The 21,661-nt window shown below is 44.8% G+C and overlaps 1 protein-coding gene across 2 annotated transcripts in view; it reads left to right on the top strand.

Moving 5' to 3' along the window:
• LOC306935681 (acylamino-acid-releasing enzyme-like) overlaps window positions 1-19,509 on the top strand; it is a 30,335-nt gene extending 10,826 nt beyond the window's left edge. Inside the window, exons 12-23 of one of the 2 annotated variants that reach the window (XM_079518848.1) lie at window positions 980-1,040; window positions 2,246-2,343; window positions 3,263-3,314; window positions 6,222-6,310; window positions 10,461-10,599; window positions 10,991-11,074; window positions 12,224-12,304; window positions 14,203-14,291; window positions 14,787-14,977; window positions 16,927-17,029; window positions 17,719-17,825; window positions 19,118-19,509. In XM_079518848.1, the coding sequence (XP_079374974.1) occupies window positions 980-1,040; window positions 2,246-2,343; window positions 3,263-3,314; window positions 6,222-6,310; window positions 10,461-10,599; window positions 10,991-11,074; window positions 12,224-12,304; window positions 14,203-14,291; window positions 14,787-14,977; window positions 16,927-17,029; window positions 17,719-17,825; window positions 19,118-19,235 (1,212 nt within the window). In that variant the 3' untranslated portion in view covers window positions 19,236-19,509. The remainder of the gene's footprint in view (window positions 1-979; window positions 1,041-2,245; window positions 2,344-3,262; window positions 3,315-6,221; window positions 6,311-10,460; window positions 10,600-10,990; window positions 11,075-12,223; window positions 12,305-14,202; window positions 14,292-14,786; window positions 14,978-16,926; window positions 17,030-17,718; window positions 17,826-19,117) is intronic. The other variant, XM_079518849.1, reaches the window with a different exon arrangement.
• Window positions 19,510-21,661: the final 2,152 nt, after the last annotated feature.

Here is a 21,661-nt window from a genome sequence, read left to right as displayed (position 1 = left end):
AGTACACGACACCACACATTGCATGGAGGATACAGAATGGGTGTTAAATCGTTAGTCCCAACAAACACTCAACGCATTAACAGTTCACAGTTTTGAATGTCATGAATTCTCTGTCTCTAGTGCCCTGTTCTTAGATCTCAGTCTTGTATTGAATGTTGTTGTGCGTATTTTTTACTATGATCTGGCTGCAAACCAATTTCCCACAATAAAGCTAACCTTGAACCTTGAACCATCAAATTCGGGGCTCCCAAGTCGATTTTGTCATTTTTGTTTTGTAATCGACTAAATTGATTACCGGTATTCTGATTTACCTCCCTGTATTACACAGTACTTTGTTGTACAATGGTGGCATACAAAATGATAAAAAATAGCATAACGGTGAGCTGGTAGATTTTCACTAATCACACATTTATCATAATCGAGGTGAAAGGTTGAATAAATTGTGACACTGATTTGAACTCCTATCGCCTAGCCGTAGTAGTAGCCTTTCGATCGATAAGACATGGCTGGCCACCTCTGGTGTAAAAGATGGATAATGGATTAAAGAAGAATGTGGAAATTGATCAATTGATATACAGTAGGCTGACAGGAAATGTGGAGAGAGAGATGGGGGGGGGGGGGTGACATGCAGTAAAGGCCGTCGGGATCGGGAGTCGAACCCGCGGCACACTGGCAGACTGGATTACCAGCCAAGGTGCCCAGACGGCTACGCCAGCCACCCGGGCCATCTTTCACACTTCTGCTGCAGGACTTTAACCGGACTGGGCATTGTAAAGATGGCTGTAGACTCGGGTTTTATTAGCTGGTTTTATTATTAAGACAAATAAAATGTGTCATGGCCAGGTTTTATTAACACATGTACAATTATAGATTTTGAACTAAATGTAACTGCCGCGATGCAATAACTAATGAATAGCTAGAAAGGGTCAAATATTTGTGAGTACTTTGTGAAGAGGATTGTTTTTAATTTTGTTCCCAGTATGACTGGTACACTAAGAAGACCTCAGTGGTTGTAGATGTGGTGGCAAGACCTGGGCCAGGTATGTTTTTCTTTTAATTGATTTAAAATATTATTGGCAAAAACACAATATTTATTTTGTACATAACTTTCCAAAGGATAAAACAGTGGTCCGGGTGACCACCTGTGGTCTTTGAGAGGTTCCCTGGAGGTTCCCAGCTAGATGATGGAGAGTTGGTAACCAAATGGACCATTATTGGATCTTGATGGTGTAAAATTGTTTTTCATTTTACGCTCTCAAGAGTGAAATTATTGTTAAACATCTGCATTACTTAATTTGGATTAAAATGACTTAAGTCTACATAATTGGAGAATGTAGAAGAATTGTTATTTTGATCGTTTGCCTGTTATCTCTCCTATGGTACCACATCAATACAGCATGGAATTGTGGACAAAATGTTATCCAACCAACAAAAACAAAATATTCTACGTTTTGGTTCTGAGAGGCTAAAATCTGTTCAAATGGTGGTCCGTGGTTCAAATGCAGAATAAATATTGGACCTTGATATGAAAAGGGTTGAAAACCACTGGTCTATATACGAACACAATTGAGAGAAGCCGGGCGGGGAGGGTGAAATTTGTCACTGCACGTACTCCTCCGTACGGGCTGGGGCGGCACCATGTCAGCAGGGAACCGAACCTCACCCACCTCACCCCTGCCCACTTAGACATGCTGGAATGGCTTAGGGTCGACGACAAAGTACAGCATCTTGCAATGGGTCTGGTCCACACGCCCTACCAACAGTCATTAAGACATGCGAATCCCTTGACTCCTTCAAAACCGCTCTCAAAGGGCAATTCGAAACTGGCCCCTGTAAAATCTGAAGACGGCTGATTTTTGGATTCCACAGAAGCCAGGGTGTCTTCTATGGAAGCGTGTTTCGCTTGTAGATCGGCTGTTTTCGATTATTAATTCAGGATTAGAGCATTTGAAGTTGTTAAACTAGCAAAATGTTCAAAAAGCATCTTCCATTAAAGCGTAATAGTCCCGGATATTTCATATGAACGCAAAGGCTAAAGCCTCAGTCTGTGATTCCTTCACCTGGTTAGCAGTACAGTATGTACAGTAGAACATAGCCATTTCATTTTGCGTTAATTGTTTTGGAAATCAATCAGTGCTAGGGTGTGTGAGTCACACACTGCACATTTAGGACTTGGTCATACAAACTGTGTGTGTGTGTGTGTGTGTGTGTGTGTGTGTGTGTGTGTGCGTGTGCGTGTCCGCAGATGGTTTCGCTGGTATCTACAGCTCTCAGTTGTCCCCTCAGTGCTGGTCTGCAGACAGCCAACGTGTCCTCATCGCCTGTCCCCAGCGCGGCCGCAAGGTACAGTGGCGTAAAGCAGTGGTTCCCAAAGTGGGGTCCTTGAGGGAGTTCCAGGGGGTCTGTAACATGGGTCTGTAACAAATGGACCCTAACGTGTCCATTTGTACACTCTCTGAGTTAAATTAACTTTGATTTTACAATATACACTGGGGTCCCAGAGATAGAAACTGTTAGAACCGTAAAAATCTTCTTTTATGGGCGGTCGCTGGCATATCTTTTCTAATGGGGGCTGCTTGCTAATGAGTGTCAATTTGGGGGTCCTTGACATGACAAAGTTTGGGAACCACTGGCGTAAAGTACTGTACTTAAGCACAATTTTGTACTTATTACAGTATTTCCAATACTTTTACTTCTACTCCACTACATCTTGGATCCAAATATTGTACTTTTAGTTTTACTCTTTATTTTTTACTATTATTTGAAAACTTTAGTTACTTTGTAGATTTGTATTATTCCAAAACATGCAGTAACCACTTCAGCCCTATATACATTTTGCAATTTGAAAATTGCTGATCTAGAAGCTCACTGCCATTTTCAAAAGATGTTTTTGTACATTTGAAAGCTTGTGTGAAATGGTACATTCTTTGCACAATGAGTGCTTTAAGTACATTTTGAAGCAAATACTTTTACTCCAAGTACATATTGCATTCCGGACATTTACCTGTAACAGAGTATTTTATAGTATAGTATATTGCAGTATTAATACTTTTACTTAAGTAAAAAATACGAGTGTACCTTTTCCCACCAGCGCCAACATTACAACAGTTACCAGGGAAACCAGCCTGTTACCGTGGCTTAAGCCTCTGGAACTCTTCTCTGTTGCTGCATGTTCTCCCTTGCTTTCTTTGTCATAATTGCTGACGTAGGTCTTTAGTCAGTCTGTGTTTTTTCATCTTCTCTTTCCTTGGTCTTTTTATAGGACCTGCTGCTGATAGATACGACCACGGGGACCGTCACCTCTCTCACTTCCAGTGAGTCAATGCATCATTCCTTTCTTGCACCACACTGAACACCCCGTCTAGACCACTGATTCCCAAAAACTGGGTCGGGACCCATTTATTGGTCGCGGACACATTTTTTTTATGGGTCCCTTTATTTTTATGTTTCCTACATTTTTTTATTTTTTATTATTATTTAAAAACATTTTCAAAAAAACATTCCCAAAAAAGCAAACATTTTCATGAATTAACTCAATTCGCGCCAGCATTAATTAATCCCTCGATAGCGTACTGCCAAGGTTTTATCGCGCGTAACACTTACTTTGAAGAGCCAGATATCCGTAACCGAATATTACAATGACAAACTGCTGTGTGTGGATGTTGCCCGGATGTTGTTGTGTCGGTCGGTGGTTGAAAAAGGCGACCGCAAGTGTCAGCCCGCCTGCTACAGACCGTTGAAAACCCTTGTATTCACCAGAAACGGCCCCCTGGATTAAAGAATACAAGCGCTCAAACCCAAGAATCTCGGGTTTGGCGGGCTAGGGTACTAATTTAAACCTTCGTGTTCCTCGTTTTTGGCAGACAAAATTCAATTATGTTTTTCAGTAATTTCACGAAAGAAAAGAGCACACTGTCTTCACTTATAGAGCAGCAGTTTTTTCAGCTGAGTGACAACGTTTCGGTCTAAACGACCTTAATCATCATCAGAGAATTTTGATTTATTTATTAGATCCCCATTAGCTTACTGTGAGTCACAGCAGCTATTCTTCCTGGGGTCTTAAACATATCATCATTAAAACATTTCTTCCATAGTATTACATACACTCACATACAACATTCATCCAACACAACAGTACAACACAAAACAACTCATGATCCGTCTACTACATTTGATAGCTAGCTCCACAGTACAATCAAATCTTCAACATTGATAATGAAGTAAATATACATTATAATGGGATATATAGCTCATATGCATCTCCTTCACATCTCTTGGGTGAACAAAAACAACTCCAGCTTCTTCTTAAAACTCATAAACAAAAAACATAGGTAAAGAGTTCCATGCCACCATTGCTCTGTAATGGACTGTTCTTTGTTTAACATTTTGTTCTACATAAAGGCAGCAGGAAATGACCCTCTGATGACTGCCGAGTAAAATAATGATGTGTATCTGAGAACAATGATAAATTATTATAAATTATTGCTGGGGTTTTAGTTGTGGTGATGTTTTTCACACTTTTTACACTTAACCACACTAGATCACTGTTCATTGTACTTACTCTTGTTCGATATGGGCATTGAAGCACTATAAGAGCTGCTTTGTTTTGGGCCACCTGTAATCTGTTACTTTCTTTTGTATTGGACCAAATCACTGCACAGTAATCTAAATGGGATAACACTAATGCTTGTGCTAATTGTTTGGTTAAGTATTTAGGCAAGTATTTCCTACAATGTTTTATAGCACTGCCCATTTTTTTCACCATTTGATTATTCCAGGACATTTTATTATCGACAGTAATACCGAACAGTTTTACTTAACTTCGGTTACTTGTTCAATATTTGTATCCCCTATGGTTACGTGTAAAGTTGGTGCAACTTTTAATGAGTGATTTGAACCCAATACTGTACATTTTGTCTTTTCTTTATTCAGAACCAGTTTATTTATTCTCATCCATTTCTCTATTTGTTTTAATTCATAATTTAAAACTCTTGTAAGTTCACTAGATGTGTTGGAGGACGTATATATTGTAGAGTCGTCCGCGTACATCGCAACGGTGGCCTGTTTTAAAATTAAAGGCAGATCATTCACAAAAATAGAAAATAAAAGCGGACCCAAAGAACTTCCCTGAGGCACACCACAACTCACTGGCTTCAACCCAGAATAACTTCCATTAAAGTATACAGTATATTTCCTGTCAATGAGAGAAGTTTCAATCCACGCTGTAGCAAGTGCTTCGAATCCATAACATCTCAATTTATTCAGTAAAAGCGTGTGATCTAGAACATCAAATGCTGCACTTAAATCTAACAGTACAGCACCGACTAATTTTTGTATCATCTATTTCAGTCATCCAATCGTCTGCCATCTGAGTTAATGCTGTCGTTGTGGAGTGCCCCTTCCTATATGCATGCTGGTATACTGTATTTAGATCATTTTTACAGAAGTATTCTTGAATTTGTTCATACACTATTCTCTCCATAATTTTACTCAAGGCTGGTAATAGACTTATTGGTCTGCTATTTTTACCTAAGAAAGGTTCTTTACTGTTCTTTGGCAATGGAATAATCTTTGCTATTTCCCATTCCTCAGGACATATGCCTTTGTTTAAACGCAAATATCTGATGAAGGTTCGTTTAGACCAAAATGTTGTCACTCGGCTGAATAAACTGCTGCTCTATAAGTGAAGGACCTCTTTTTATCTCATTCGCATTTGTTTGCAGGCTCTGACACACCTGTCCCTGTAGGTTTGCACAAGGACTTTCATGAAGAAATGAATGAAAAATGAGAAAACAAATATTTAAGAACATTTCTCTTTTCAGTCGTGGGCTAAATCGTTTGGGAACCACTCGTCTAGAGGACAAGGGTCTAAAGAGAACTGCAAAGGGAAATGTCAGATGTGCCTTCCTTCCGCAGAGCCCCGCCTGTCACAATTATTACATAATCGCAATTGTTTTGTCATAATCGTCAATCGTTTCCATGTCATAATGTTCAATGCCATAAACACAATTAAATCATTAATCACAATTATTTGTGTGACAATTAGTCGTCAACTTAAAATTGTAATCGTGACAGCCCTGCCACCCCCACACCTCCATCCCCTGCAGCAAATCGAACCCTGTTATGTTCACGCTGGCATTTATCTGATTCTATCAGTGCAAACTGTGTGGTGTTGTGAGCAGATGGAGAGTCTAATGATGTCCTTGTTGTTTTGCCGACAGAGTCTGACATTGGAAACTGGTGCCTGCTGAACATCCAGAGAGACTTGATGGTGATCAGCTGCTCTTCTCCAAACTGCCCACCCAGCCTGGTGAGGAGCCTTTAGAGTTAAACACACGGCCCACCCAGCCTGGTGAGGGGCCTTTAGAGTTAAACACACGGCCCACCCAGCCTGGTGAGGAGCCTTTAGAGTTAAACACATGGCCCACCCAGCCTGGTGAGGAGCCTTTAGAGTTAAACACATGGCCCACCCAGCCTGGTGAGGAGCCTTTAGAGTTAAACACATGGCCCACCCAGCCTGGTGAGGGGCCTTTAGAGTTAAACACATGGCCCACCCAGCCTGGTGAGGAGCCTTTAGAGTTAAACACATGGCCCACCCAGCCTGGTGAGGAGCCTTTAGAGTTAAACACATGGCCCACCCAGCCTGGTGAGGAGCCTTTAGAGTTAAACACATGGCCCACCCAGCCTGGTGAGGAGCCTTTAGAGTTAAACGCATGGCCCACCCAGCCTGCTGAGGAGCCTTTAGAGTTAACACATGGCCCACCCAGCCTGGTGAGGGGCCTTTAGAGTTAAACACACGGCCCACCCAGCCTGGTGAGGAGCCTTTAGAGTTAAACACACGGCCCACCCAGCCTGGTGAGGAGCCTTTAGAGTTAAACACACGGCCCACCCAACCTGGTGAGGGACCTTTAGAGTTAAACACACGGCCCACCCAACCAAGGTGAGGAGCCTTTAGAGTTAAACACACGGCCCACCCAGCCTGGTGAGGAGCCTTTAGAGTTAAACACATGGCCCACCCAGCCTGGTGAGGAGCCTTTATAGTTAAACACATGGCCCACCCAGCCTGGTGAGGAGCCTTTAGAGTTAAACACACAGCCCACCCAGCCTGGTGAGGAGCCTTTAGAGTTAAACACATGGCCCACCCAGCCTGGTGAGGAGCCTTTATAGTTAAACACATGGCCCACCCAGCCTGGTGAGGAGCCTTTAGAGTTAAACACACAGCCCACCCAGCCTGGTGAGGAGCCTTTAGAGTTAACACATGGCCCACCCAGCCTGGTGAGGAGCCTTTAGAGTTAAACACATGGCCCACCCAGCCTGGTGAGGAGCCTTTATAGTTAAACACATGGCCCACCCAGCCTGGTGAGGGGCCTTTAGAGTTAAACACACGGCCCACCCAGCCTGGTGAGGGGCCTTTAGAGTTAAACACATGGCCCACCCAGCCTGGTGAGGGACCTTTAGAGTTAAACACATGGCCCACCCAGCCTGGTGAGGGGCCTTTAGAGTTAAACACATGGCCCACCCAGCCTGGTGAGGGACCTTTAGAGTTAAACACATGGCCCACCCAGCCTGGTGAGGGGCCTTTAGAGTTAAACACATGGCCCACCCAGCCTGGTGAGGGGCCTTTAGAGTTAAACACATGGCCCACCCAGCCTGGTGAGGGACCTTTAGAGTTAAACACACGGCCCACCCAACCAAGGTGAGGAGCCTTTAGAGTTAAACACACGGCCCACCCAGCCTGGTGAGGAGCCTTTAGAGTTAAACACATGGCCCACCCAGCCTGGTGAGGAGCCTTTATAGTTAAACACATGGCCCACCCAGCCTGGTGAGGAGCCTTTAGAGTTAAACACATGGCCCACCCAGCCTGGTGAGGGACCTTAAGCTTTCATCACAACTTACAGGCAAGCCCCTAACCTCGCGTCACCGGCCTTTAGAGTTAAACACATGGCCCACCCAGCCTGGTGAGGGGCCTTTAGAGTTAAACACATGGCCCACCCAGCCTGGTGAGGAGCCTTTATAGTTAAACACAGCCCACCCAGCCTGTTGAGGGACCTTTAGAGTTAAACACACGGCCCACCCAGCCTGGTGAGGGACCTTAAGCTTTCATCACAACTTACAGGCAAGCCCCTAACCTCGCGTCACCGGCCTTTAGAGTTAAACACATGGCCCACCCAGCCTGGTGAGGGGCCTTTAGAGTTAAACACATGGCCCACCCAGCCTGGTGAGGAGCCTTTAGAGTTAAACACATGGCCCACCCAGCCTGGTGAGGAGCCTTTAGAGTTAAACACAGCCCACCCAGCCTGTTGAGGAGCCTTTAGAGTTAAACACATGGCCCACCCAGCCTGGTGAGGGACCTTAAGCTTTCATCACAACTTACAGGCAAGCCCCTAACCTCGCGTCACCGGCCTTTAGAGTTAAACACATGGCCCACCCAGCCTGGTGAGGGGCCTTTAGAGTTAAACACATGGCCCACTCAGCCTGGTGAGGAGCCTTTAGAGTTAAACACATGGCCCACCCAGCCTGGTGAGGAGCCTTTAGAGTTAAACACAGCCCACCCAGCCTGGTGAGGAGCCTTTAGAGTTAAACAGCCCACCCAGCCTGGTGAGGAGCCTTTAGAGTTAAACACACAGCCCACCCAGCCTGGTGAGGAGCCTTTAGAGTTAAACACACTGCCCACCCAGCCTGGTGAGGAGCCTTTAGAGTTAAACACACGGCCCACCCAGCCTGGTGAGGAGCCTTTAGAGTTAAACACACGGCCCACCCAGCCTGGTGAGGAGCCTTTAGAGTTAAACACACGGCCCACCCAGCCTGGTGAGGAGCCTTTAGAGTTAAACAGCCCACCCAGCCTGGTGAGGAGCCTTTAGTGTTAAACACACAGCCCACCCAACCATGGTGAGGAGCCTTTAGAGTTAAACACAGCCCACCCAGCCTGGTGAGGGGCCTTTAGAGTCAAACACACGGCCCACCCAGCCTGGTAAGGAGCCTTTAGAGTTAAACACAGCCCACCCAGCCTGGTGAGGAGCCTTTAGAGTTAAACCCAGCCTGGTGAGGAGCCTTTAGAGTTAAACACAGCCCACCCAGCCTGGTGAGGAGCCTTTAGAGTTAAACACACGGCCCACCCAGCCTGGTGAGGAGCCTTTAGAGTTAAACACACGGCCCACCCAGCCTGGTGAGGGGCCTTTAGAGTTAAACACACGGCCCACCCAGCCTGGTGAGGGGCCTTTAGAGTCAAACACACGGCCCACCCAGCCTGGTAAGGAGCCTTTAGAGTTAAACACAGCCCACCCAGCCTGGTGAGGAGCCTTTAGAGTTAAACCCAGCCTGGTGAGGAGCCTTTAGAGTTAAACACAGCCCACCCAGCCTGGTGAGGAGCCTTTAGAGTTAAACACACGGCCCACCCAGCCTGGTGAGGAGCCTTTAGAGTTAAACACACGGCCCACCCAGCCTGGTGAGGGGCCTTTAGAGTTAAACACATGGCCCACCCAGCCTGGTGAGGGGCCTTTAGAGTTAAACACATGGCCCACCCAGCCTGGTGAGGAGCCTTTAGAGTTAAACACATGGCCCACCCAGCCTGGTGAGGAGCCTTTAGAGTTAAACACAGCCCACCCAGCCTGGTGAGGAGCCTTTAGAGTTAAACACATGGCCCACCCAGCCTGGTGAGGAGCCTTTAGAGTTAAACACATGGCCCACCCAGCCTGGTGAGGAGCCTTTAGAGTTAAACACACGGCCCACCCAGCCTGGTGAGGAGCCTTTAGAGTTAAACACACGGCCCACCCAGCCTGGTGAGGAGCCTTTAGAGTTAAACACACGGCCCACCCAGCCTGGTGAGGAGCCTTTAGAGTTAAACACACAGCCCACCCAGCCTGGTGAGGGACCTTAAGCTTTCATCACAACTTACAGGCAAGCCCCTAACCTCGCGTCACCGGACTTTCCACCTCGGAGGAAAGTCTGGTCTGTTTCTCTAAATCGCTGTGTGATCCGGATGGTAAAATCTAGAAAAAGAAAGAACTCTTATTCCGGTTTGTGGTTTCCACTTTTTGTTTCCTGCCGTTGCTTGGTTTTGGTCCCACCTGTTTGGGTACTTCTGATTCCGCTGTGTGGTTTCCTGCCTGATGACTGATTATAGGGTGCACATGTTTAACCATAGACACAAACGTAGACGCCCTTTCCGGCTCTGGAGCGTATGTGCTCAAGGGAGGGCAAAACGTCACAGAGCCCATGTTCGGGTCTGTAAGTCCCGGAAAAGATGCGCTGTGATTGGCCAGTAATCACTTGAGTGGCGGCTTGACGTAACGTGCCTTCCACACTTCCGGCGTACTTCTTCCCCAGTGTGAATTGTTCCGCCCCTCCTTCAACACACATCACTCCAACGAACTGCAGCGGCCAATGAGGCATCTATTTTTTAATATCCATGTGTTTAACCACACACTTTATCTGTTGCAATGTCACTTCCTGTTGCCCAGAGGGTGGGCTTCCTGCCACAGAGGTGTCCCCCAGAGGAAGTGGACTGGGTCACGCTGGAGGAGTCTCAGAGCCAATCGGATATCAGCTGGCAGATCCTGACCTTTGACCCTCCCCCAGACCAAGACAACAGCCAATACCGTAAGACATGCACACGTGCTCATTGACCAATACCGTAAGACCAACCGTAGACATGCACACGTGCTCATTGCTGTCTAGTGAGATAAGGTGCTAGAAAACACAATTTAACCCAGTAAGTGACCTATAACATTACTACATGTCTGGCATTTGTAACAAACCAAATGTGTGAAAAACACGTGGAATTCAGTGAGTTAGAATGTTTTTTTAAATTGTGGAGAGACCTCCTGCTTCCATGGACATGTGGCCACGCTCCAATGAACACCTGTGGCCAATGAGGTATATTGCATGTGGATAATGATATTCTTGTAACCTTCAATGGGGCGTGTGTGTGTGTGTGTGTGTGTGTGTGTGTGTGTGTGTGTGTGTGTGTGTGTGTGTGTTCATTCTCTAGCTGGTCTGGGTTTTGAAGCCTTGCTGGTCAAACCGACCGAGGTGAAGGATGGCGTGAAGCTGCCTCTCATCGTCACCCCTCATGGTGGGTTTCTGTCATATTGTGTCTTTAGTATAATAATAGGAGATAGTAGTGTAATAATAGGGCATAGTAGGCCATTTTGTGGTGCCCCATTTTATGGTCATCATTCACCAGGAGTCTGGATGACTTGGTCCCAGGCTTACATCCATCCATCTTCAACCGCTTATCTGTAGTTTGGTCGCAGGGGCAACGGCTCCACCAGAGAGCTCCAGACTTCCCTCTCCAGAGCAACATTAGTGACTTCCTCTTGGGGGATTCCGAGACGTTCGAAGGCCAGTGAGTCGATGTGTTTCCTCCAACTGCGCCTTGGTCTGCCCCGGGGTCTCCTCCCAGTGGGACGTGCCGCGAGAACCTCCCTAGGGAGATGCCCGAGAGGCATCCTAACCAAATGTCCGAACCACCTAAGCTGGCTCCTTTCCAGGCGAAGAAGCAGCGTCTCTACTCCGAGTCTCTCTCGTGTGACTGAACTTCTCACTCTATCTCTAAGGGAGATGCCAGCCACCCGTCGAAGAAAACTCATTTCGTCCGCTTGTATTCGTGACCTTATTCTTTCGGTCATGACCCACACTTCATGACCATAGGTGAGAGTAGGAATGAAGATTGCTTGGTAGACGTAGAGCTCTGCCTTCTGGCTCAACTCTCTTTTCGTCGAAACAGTGCGGTACAGGCACAGCAACTGCAATACCGCCCCTGCCGCTCCGATTCTCTGGCTGATCTCCTTCTCCGTCCTCCCCTCACTCGTGAACAAGACCCAGAGAATCTTAAACTAAATTAGATATTTTTGGAAATCTCTATGGGAAATAAAATGGATGGGTTTTCTATCTGTGTCACCACAAAATGGCTGCCACCACTATGCAATTTATTCAATTAATGTTAATTTTACTTGATGAATTAAGACTTTTATTATTTTGTAAAATGTCATGTGTGTTAACGTTTTTTGTGGTTCGATGATTATGAAAGACGTAGAATTATTATTATTTTTGTTTTGCAGATTTCATACAGTATGTAAGGCTTAGGGGGGGAAAATTTATATTCTGTATGTTTTAATTACCTGCAATGATTTACGTGTTGTATCCTGTAAGTCCATGTGGGCTGGGCACCTTTGGTGCATGACACAGAAATAAAGAATCTATCTATCTATCTGTATCGTAGGTGGTCCCCATTCTGTGATCGTAGCAGACTGGATCCTGTCCTCCTCTGTGCTGTGTAGGATGGGCTTCGCTGTATTAATGGGTGAGTAATAGGCATGTCACAAATAGCTCTAGAAAATGAAGAAAAAGCCTGCACACTCATAGCCACGTTGCAGAAAATGTATTAAAAAGTTGAAACCAACGTTTCGACCTGTAAGGTCTTCTTCAGGGAGAGAAGACCATTCCCTGAAGAAGACCTTACAGGTCGAAATGTTCGTTTCATTTCTTCATTGCTTTGTTCGTTTCATTGCTTTGGGCCGCCCAAAGCACCTCACCAATACTGGTGTGCGCCCTTCTCCTGTTTGTCTACAAATATCACCTCTGTCATATGTCCCAAAACTGCTACTTTACTAGGGCATTACTTTACGAAAAAACACAAGTTTAGAATATGGATATAAAAGATATCTGCCCGGCAGCAATGATATACCTCTATTACATGTTCAATGTCATCAACACAATTTATCGTCAACTAAAATGTCATGATCACGACAGTCCTAAAGGCCAATACGTAGCCCCTTCCGAACTAGTTGGAAGAGTCAGGGCATTGGTGGTGCACGACTTCTATCTGAGACTGCATTTCCGAAGCTCGGAAGAATTACGTCAATTTGTAGTTCACCTGCTTTTCCGAAGAAAAGTTCGGACTTCAGAAGGAGTATGCATTGCTCAGATACAGTGATGTGTGTATATAAATATATATTGTATATCTCTGAAGGAGTATATACTGTAAGTTGAAGATTCCTTGTAAGCTGCTTGCCAGGTGTGAAAGCTGGCCTCTCGGACACCCGGGGGACTTTCATCCATTGACATACAGAGTACAGACACCGTACCGTAATAGGATCAGATTGTGTTTAAGTGGATGAGCAAGGCTCACACTCTCTGTCTGCAGTGAGCTGTGGCACTAAGATGTTGGAGGAGTGAACCTGCTGCTGCTGCTGCTGTTGTGCTGCTGTTTGCTTCCAGCTAACGTTTTTAGAATCTGATCTCAGGTCAAAATGGGTTAAGACTAATGATATTATTTTTATCATATATTGCATTGAGAAGACACTAGGAGCAGATGGCAGTGGCATCCAAACCTTAGTCATGATCTTTTGGTAAAAGAGGCTTTAGGGGGCGTGGTGGCGTTTGAGAAAGAATCATTGACCTATTGAAAAGGCCGCAGTTATGACTGTACTGTATGTGTTTCAGTGAACTATCAGGGCTCCATCGGTTATGACTGTACTGTATGTGTCGTTTCAGTGAACTATCAGGGCTCCATTGGTTATGACTGTACTGTATGTGTCGTTTCAGTGAACTATCGGGGCTCCATCAGTTATGACTGTACTGTATGTGTCGTTTCAGTGAACTATCAGGGCTCCATCGGTTATGACTGTACTGTATGTGTTTCAGTGAACTATCAGGGCTCCATCAGTTATGACTGTACTGTATGTGTCGTTTCAGTGAACTATCAGGGCTCCATCGGTTATGACTGTACTGTATGTGTCGTTTCAGTGAACTATCGGGGCTCCATCGGTTATGACTGTACTGTATGTGTCGTTTCAGTGAACTATCAGGGCTCCATCGGTTATGACTGTACTGTATGTGTCGTTTCAGTGAACTATCGGGGCTCCATCGGTTATGACTGTACTGTATGTGTCGTTTCAGTGAACTATCGGGGCTCCATCGGTTATGACTGTACTGTATGTGTCGTTTCAGTGAACTATCAGGGCTCCATCGGTTATGACTGTACTGTATGTGTTTCAGTGAACTATCACGGCTCCATCGGTTATGACTGTACTGTGTGTGTCGTTTCAGTGAACTATCAGGGCTCCATCGGTTATGACTGTACTGTATGTGTTTCAGTGAACTATCAGGGCTCCATCGGTTATGACTGTACTGTATGTGTCGTTTCAGTGAACTATCAGGGCTCCATCGGTTATGACTGTACTGTATGTGTCGTTTCAGTGAACTATCGGGGCTCCATCGGTTATGGTCAGGACAGCATCCTCTCCCTTCCTGGCAACGTGGGCACACAGGATGTCCAGGATGTTCAGGTGACAACATGACGAATGCATTACACTGACATGATTATGATCATAGCCTTATTTATGCCAGGACAGTGTTATTTGTTTTTTCTAAAAAAAAAAAGAAAAAAGAAAATAGATAGATGAATTTTATGAATTTCGCTAAATCTGATGTGTATATACAATAGAATTATATCTACATAAGAAAGAAAGAAGTAAATCAAGTTTCATTCAATGAAGTATACTATACATTTACAGATTATACTGTGTGTGATCATAATAATATATAGGACCGGGAAAGTCCTTTTTTAGATTTTAGCGTTGGCTATTCAAAAATGGTAGATGTATACAAGCTCACAGCAACTTCATGCCACGAGCTTGTACATCTGCCATAATTTTGTATACCTTTTTTATTTTTTTAAAGAATTTTGAGAACTACTGATTTGGAAGGTGGCCTCAGGTCTTATTAATGTTAATGGGCTAATATCCTTTCTTGCTTGCTTGCTTCCTTCCTGGTGTCACCAGTTTGCCGTAGAGAGTGTTCTGAGAGGTGGGGGATTTGACGAGCAGAAGGTCGCAGTGTCTGGGGGTTCCCACGGTGGTTTCCTGGCCTGTCATCTGATTGGCCAGTACCCAGGCTTCTATAAGGCATGTGTGTCGCGCAACCCTGTCACCAACCTGGCCTCCATGATCGGCAGCACAGACATCCCAGACTGGTACGCACTGTGTGTGTGTGCGTGTGCGTGCGTGCGTGCGTGCGTGCGCGTGCGTGCGCGTGCGTGCGCGCGCGTGCGTGCGTGCGTGCGTGCGTGGGCCTCATACACACATATCAAATGAACATTCTGTGTTCCGTCTGTGTTTCATGGCCGCCTAAATGCTTTTCCAATGGAAGTCGCATGGTTTGACCAAACATTTGTGTTTGATTGCCCCCCATCAAACACAATACAAGTGTTTGGTCAAACCATGTGACCTCCATCTAAGTAGTGAAAATGGCAGATCTATTCATGTAATAGCAGCGTGAAGATCTGCTGTTTTCACTAGTTTGGGTTCCAGACAAACGTCCAATTTCCCTTTTTTTTTTTTTTTGGAGCAAAAAGGTTTGGGAACCACTGCTTGTGAGGACATCAACAATTTAGGATATAATCACACACATTTTATGAATATCACACATAACATTTTGCCTAATGCCTAATCTTAACTCTAACCCCAACCAGAATATTTCCCTAACATTAACCCATTCTGGGCGGGAACTCCTTTTGGTGTTTTAAACATTATGTTATAATTTAGCTGAAAAATAGCAGATCTACAAGCTCATAGCGCGCCACCGAGTGGCGCGCTACGAGCTTGTAGGTCTGCTATTTTTGAAAAATCGTGAAAATATTTATTTCAGAAAACTGGAGGATTTAGAACAATTCTTTTAAAATTTCGAGGTCGGGTCAAAATGGGTTAAGGCTACCTCCCCAAACCTTTTTCTAAGCAGGAAAATTGTCCTCATGTCTGTTAATCAAAAGATGCTATAGATATATAGGTCCTCACAACTATAGTAATACAAGTAACACACACACACACACTCGCACTCACATACCCACTTCCCCATGACTTCATAACCTCATATTGGTAGGTTTAAAGGGCTGACATTCTCCTCTGATGGGAGAATGGTGGGTGGGTGAAGGGCAACTAGAAGATGGCTTTCTGCTTCCCTGTAGGTAGGGGAGGGTGAAGGGCAACTAGAAGATGGCGTTCTGCTTCCCTGTAGGTAGGGGGGAATCAGCTCTTCAATAATGCACACGTTGGGCACATGGCACAAACGGACGCTTTGTGCGCAAAAGTCAGAGCCATTCATCACTTAACCTTTCTGTGCACGGTAGGGACGTGCAGAGAATGTTGGAGAGACGGGGGCTGAAATTCCCTCAAAGGGCACTTTTGGAAAGAAGAAAAAAACCAGCGGATCTACAAGCTCACAACGCGTTAAAGGCTTGCAGATCAGCTATTTTCATTTTGGGGCGTGACCCTGCACTCGAATCTATCTATAAATGCACCAAGTCTCTGTACGCCTGTACGTCTGTAACCCACATAACTCGAGAATCGTTCGCCCCCACCCCACAGGGAGTGCAGTGCCCGGTGTCGAGTCGGTCGGACCCACGGTTGTCCAGAACCGCCACAAAAGCCCTCTGCCCGGGCTCTGGACTCTGGCTCTGGCCCCTGCCCAGGCTCCATATATGGAGCTGGCCTGTTTGACATCACAACACTCTATATTTGGGCATGCCTGACACAGAACTCCATATATGGGAATAAAGGGACACAGGGAGACGGATACACCAATCTCCATATATGGGCATAAAAGGGACACAGACAGCTGGGTGGAGTGCCGGGAGTGGGTACTCTGACACGGGTACAACGGGTATTGCATAGCTAGGTGGGGCATGGATCTCCAACTTCCATCGTTACCGACTCGGTGCTCTACAGCCGGGCACCGGTCTAGTAATGAGGTAACTGTAGGCTTTATACACAGCCTCTCAAGAATGTCATTCATAGAATACTGTGTTACTTCCAGTACTCCAGTACACATCCCCGTATGCGGGAATGTGTTGGTGTGCAGGCTGAACCATTGCACTGTGTAGCTGTGCAGATTACACCACTACCTTTTTGACTGTGTTTTGTCCAGGTGTATGGTGGAAGCTGGGTATGACTACACCACCGACTGCCTTCCTCAGCCTGCCGTTTGGGAACAGATGCTGCACAAATCTCCCATTAGACACGTCACGCAGGTTTGTGTGGATTCATGTTCACGACGTCCGTCTTTGAACGCAAGCATCCATGCTGATATACAGTATGTCCGTCAGTAGGGGGTGCATACTTAGACTAGTCATTGGTTAGACATGGGTTAAGGTTAGGTTTAGGTGTGCTGCCTCGTGGGAGGTTAGGTTTAGAGTGAGGGTTTGAGATAGGTTGTAGTTGTAGGACTAATGACTGGTCTAACCCAGGGGTTCTCAACCCGTGGGTCGCGACCCCTCGGGGGGGTTGCCAAATTATTTTAGGGGGTCCCCAAATTATTTTCAAAAAAAAAAAAAAAAGATTTATTTTTAAATTTTATTTTCACTTTTTAAAAGAAATAGCAGACCTACAAGCTCGTAGCGCGCCACTCGGTGGCGTGCTATGAGCTTGTAGATCTGCTATTTTTCAATAGCTAAATTATAACAATGCTTAAAACACCAAAAGGGGTTCCCGCCCAAAATGGTTTAAGGTTATTGTAGCAGTCAATTTATATTGGGGGTCGGGAGGGGGCGGGGCGGGGGTCCCGAGACATTGCCAAAGCATTTCCGGGGGTCCCCGGCCAAAAACGTTGAGAACCCCTGGTCTAACCAATGACTAGTCTAAACCAAAAACTGTCTAAACTAAGTACTGCACCCTTCCGTCAGTAGCAATATCTCTCTCTCTCTCAATCTCCGTTTCCCAGGTGAAGACTCCAGTGCTGCTCATGTTGGGGGAAGATGACAAGCGCGTGCCCAACAAGCAGGGCATTGAGTACTACAGAGCTCTGAAAGCACTGCAGGTGCCCGTCCGGTGAGTGGCAAATTGGCTGTGTTGTGTATAGGTCAGTAGCCTCGGGGACCACAGGCGCTTTGTTTTCAAACGGGGGGAAAAAAAGCGTGAAAGCGAGTGAATCTTGTATTTCGTTAAAATAGTGCAGAGGGGCGTCGCGCCAAATGTGGTGACGTCCGTGGTCTTCGCTGTGGGGTGGACCTTCAAAACATTACCGCAGGGGGTGGGGAGGCGGCCACATAGGTTGGTGAACCAATAGGAAGTCGGCGTCGGTTTCCAGCGCTAGTTGGATCCGCCCCTCTATGCCCAGAAAAGCACAGGGCTCTTTCAGGCTAATGGGTCAGTGGTTCTCAAAAAGCTAGGATTTATATTTTGAATTGACTATATCATAAATGATATTATTACCTAATGCATGTAGATTGTATTTTCACTGTAAATGCAGGTGTGATTTAGGGTGTGTTCATAAAAAATGCGCACGAATGCCGAAGCAGACAACCCGCAGCACTCCAACAAAATCCTTCTAGGTGCAAGGCTCGAAAAAACAGGATGAAATTAAGAAAATGCCAGCACCCATTATATGTCCTTTTCACATGATTTTATTTACCTCTGAGAATGGACAACGTACGCGTTTCGGCCAGTTTGGCCTTCCTCAGCGTTGTGAACTTGAAGACAACAGGAAGTGTGGTATTTATGTATGAGATACAATCAAATGTAATTGAACACAGGTGTTGACTGTTCATCATTTTACACAGTATCAATAAGAAAACTATTTATGGTACCAAGACGGGATAACAATCATGTGAGCACAAATATATAAGTAAATAGTAAAATATGAATACATCACAATGAGCTATCGTACTGAATATGGGGCCGTAAAAAATGCACTCGCGTATTAGTTTGTTTTGCACAGTGCTATATCCGAACGCACCCTTAGACTGGCTTTGGGCACAGACATGTGGGTGGGCACAACCATTGTTGTAGATTGTGTAAAGTGTAATGCAGGGATTCTCAAAAGTAGGTTCTGGGGACGCCCCCCTGGGTCCTTGAGGTGGTTCTAGGGGTTTCCCAGGACATTTTTTTACACAAATCGTCTCTTCAATCAAGCATCCCTGGCACAACATCTTTTCAAACGGGGCTCCGTGGCCAAATATGTATCAATTTCCTGCGTCCTTGATGTGAAAACGTTTGAGAACCACTGGATGGTAACTGGGCCTTTCTCCTTGTTGTTTTTGTGTTTCCTTATGCCCTTGTTTTTGTGTTTCCTTATGCCCTTGTTTTTGTGTTTCCTTATGCCCATGTGTGGTGCTGTGCAGGCTGCTGTGGTACCCAGGGAACAACCACTCCCTGTCCAAGGTGGATGCCGAGTCAGATGGCTTCATGAACATCGCTCTGTGGATGACTCAGCACCTGTGTCACCCCGCTACATGCTAGCGTGCTAAAGCAGCCCGTTGATATAGCGGGGTTGCTATGTGAGAGACCTATTGTTTGCCGTTCAAGCCAAAGCCACAAAGTTAATCACAAATGCACTTCCTGTTCAAACGAATATACTTCTTTCTTTCCTACGAAATAGTTTTTCTATACTTGCCTTCATTATTACCCTGACAGTAATGGACAAGGTATTGGTTTCAATACAATTCATTGAATAAACTACTGTATGTTCTACTAAAGTACCAGTGTCATGTTTGGCCATACTCCCCGCCATGTTCTCTATTCATTAATTTTGCGTGAGTGAGTAGCACACAAATAACATTGGTTTTCAAAATGCATCATTAAAACAGTTTCAATGAGAATTTAGTGCTGTGTAGTGAGAGATATTGATTTGGTATATAAAGTATATACAGTACATGTCTAAAACTTTTTTTTTTAAAAGCACGTCGTGATGGGGTCAAGGGTGCAAGCACAAGATTTTAAACCAGTTACCACTTTTCTAAGAATGTCTGTACCACCCAGAGTGCAATGGACTAAAGTTCAGCAATGTGCAGGAGTCCACTGAGAATTTGTGTTTTGTTTACTGACCTTGTTTGGGTTATGCTCATTCGTATGGTGGTAATCTTATCCCTGAAATATGTTGAAAATTCATTGCATTTGGTCTGCTAACGCATTTCTAGGACTTGCGGGATAGGGATTTATCAGGGTGTCAATTGTGGATTGTCATGATTTTTCTGAATGTCAGAGAATTGAGCTTTTCTGGTCTCTCTGATGGCCATTAGATTGTTGTTCTTTTAACATCTCATAGTGAACTTGTGGTTTTGATTTTCTCCCATCTGCATTCTGCTTTCCGTTTTAGTCTGGCAGGTGCATTGGAGTCTAGAGTTGATCTTAGTTTGTTATTAAAGCTAATTACAAGTTCATCAACAGAAGAGAGTCTTCTCATCAGGAGTAAGGTAACGCTCATTCGTTTTGGCATAGAGACAGTAAGCACTAAGCACACTGAATTCAGATGATCAGTGCAACATTCATAACTGATAAAATATGAATGTTAAGCCCCTGTGTTATAACCAGGTCTAATGTGTGGCCATGGGCATGGGTTGGGCCACTCACATGTTGAGTGAAACCCAAATCGGTCAGCAAGAAAATAAAATATTTTGCCCTTCTGTCAGCTTCATTATCAACATTATGGCTAAAAGTACTGAATATTATTCTGTAAAAACGCTTGGGCATAATTGGTGGATTATTGTTCAAACAAGAGAATGGTAGTTCAATATGGGTCCAAAACGGCCTAACCCTCAGGTCAAATGCTTGGCTGCGGTGTGTAGTACCAGCATTCAAATCCGAGGGGGGTAAAAAATGTCTGGCCTTTTTTGGCCCCTGGTCATGGAATGATCTACAGTCCAGACTAAAATTGGCTTTGAAAGTTCCCTTCAGAAGTTTCAAAAGGATCATCTTTGATGTACAGTCCAACACCTGCACATGTTTGGATATGTACTAGCCTATGTTCATGCCTATTTATTTATTTATTTATTTATTTATTTATTTATTTATTTATTTATTTATTTATTTATTTATTTATTGGTTCAGATCGTGTAGATTGTGTATATGGTGTATTTTGCCCTGCTACTAAATAGTAGGACTGGGGACTTTTTGTATTTATTCATAGGTACTGTAAGATGTATTCTGGATGTTGTATTTGCTGGTCCAAAATGTAACATTGATGATGTGGTATTGAAGTGTAATTTTATTTCTGCCTCTTGGCCAGTTCCCACTTGTAAATGTGTTTTTACTGGTTAAATAAAGGTTAAATAAAAATAAAAAATATAGAAAAATGATATTCAAAAGTCAAAATCATCAAAAAGAGATACAGTGTTGAGTATGGAGGCTGTCCCCCCCCACCCCTCTTCCCCTAGTGTCTGATAGAGTTGCTAAAGTCATAGTTCATCATGGGGGATGCTTCAATAAGAGCTGCAGGTAAACAAGAGGAACTAACCAGGTGCTCAATGGAGGTATAGCAGGACGTGATAATGATAAAAAGGTGCTCACACAGATCAAAAAATGGGATCAACACATGATAAAAAGAGAAGGATTAAGGTTACAAAATGAGGAACGCATTTATTGAATGCCACCAGTTGCCTTTTAATTCAATAAAGGCGTTCCTCATTTTTTAACCTTGTGTGCCTGGATCCTTCTCTCTTTTTATCAAGAGCTGCAGGTGCGTTGGTTTTTAACCAGGTTGGAGCGGTTGGACCACATTCCCCGGTGGATGTCTCGGACTCGGGAGGATCACTATGGCAGAGGACCCATAGAGCAAAGCTCAGAGGCTCATAGGACGGCGTTCTTTTCGCCTGGGTTGTAGTGATTGTCGAGAACTCTGTGACAAGCTTGTCATTCTGACTGAGCTCAGATTTCAACTGAGAGATGAT

Source organism: Electrona antarctica (assembly GCF_951216825.1).
Source record: "Electrona antarctica genome assembly, chromosome: 2".
NCBI classification, from domain to species: Eukaryota; Metazoa; Chordata; class Actinopteri; order Myctophiformes; family Myctophidae; genus Electrona; species Electrona antarctica.
This window is presented reverse-complemented; position numbering and strand designations above follow the sequence as displayed.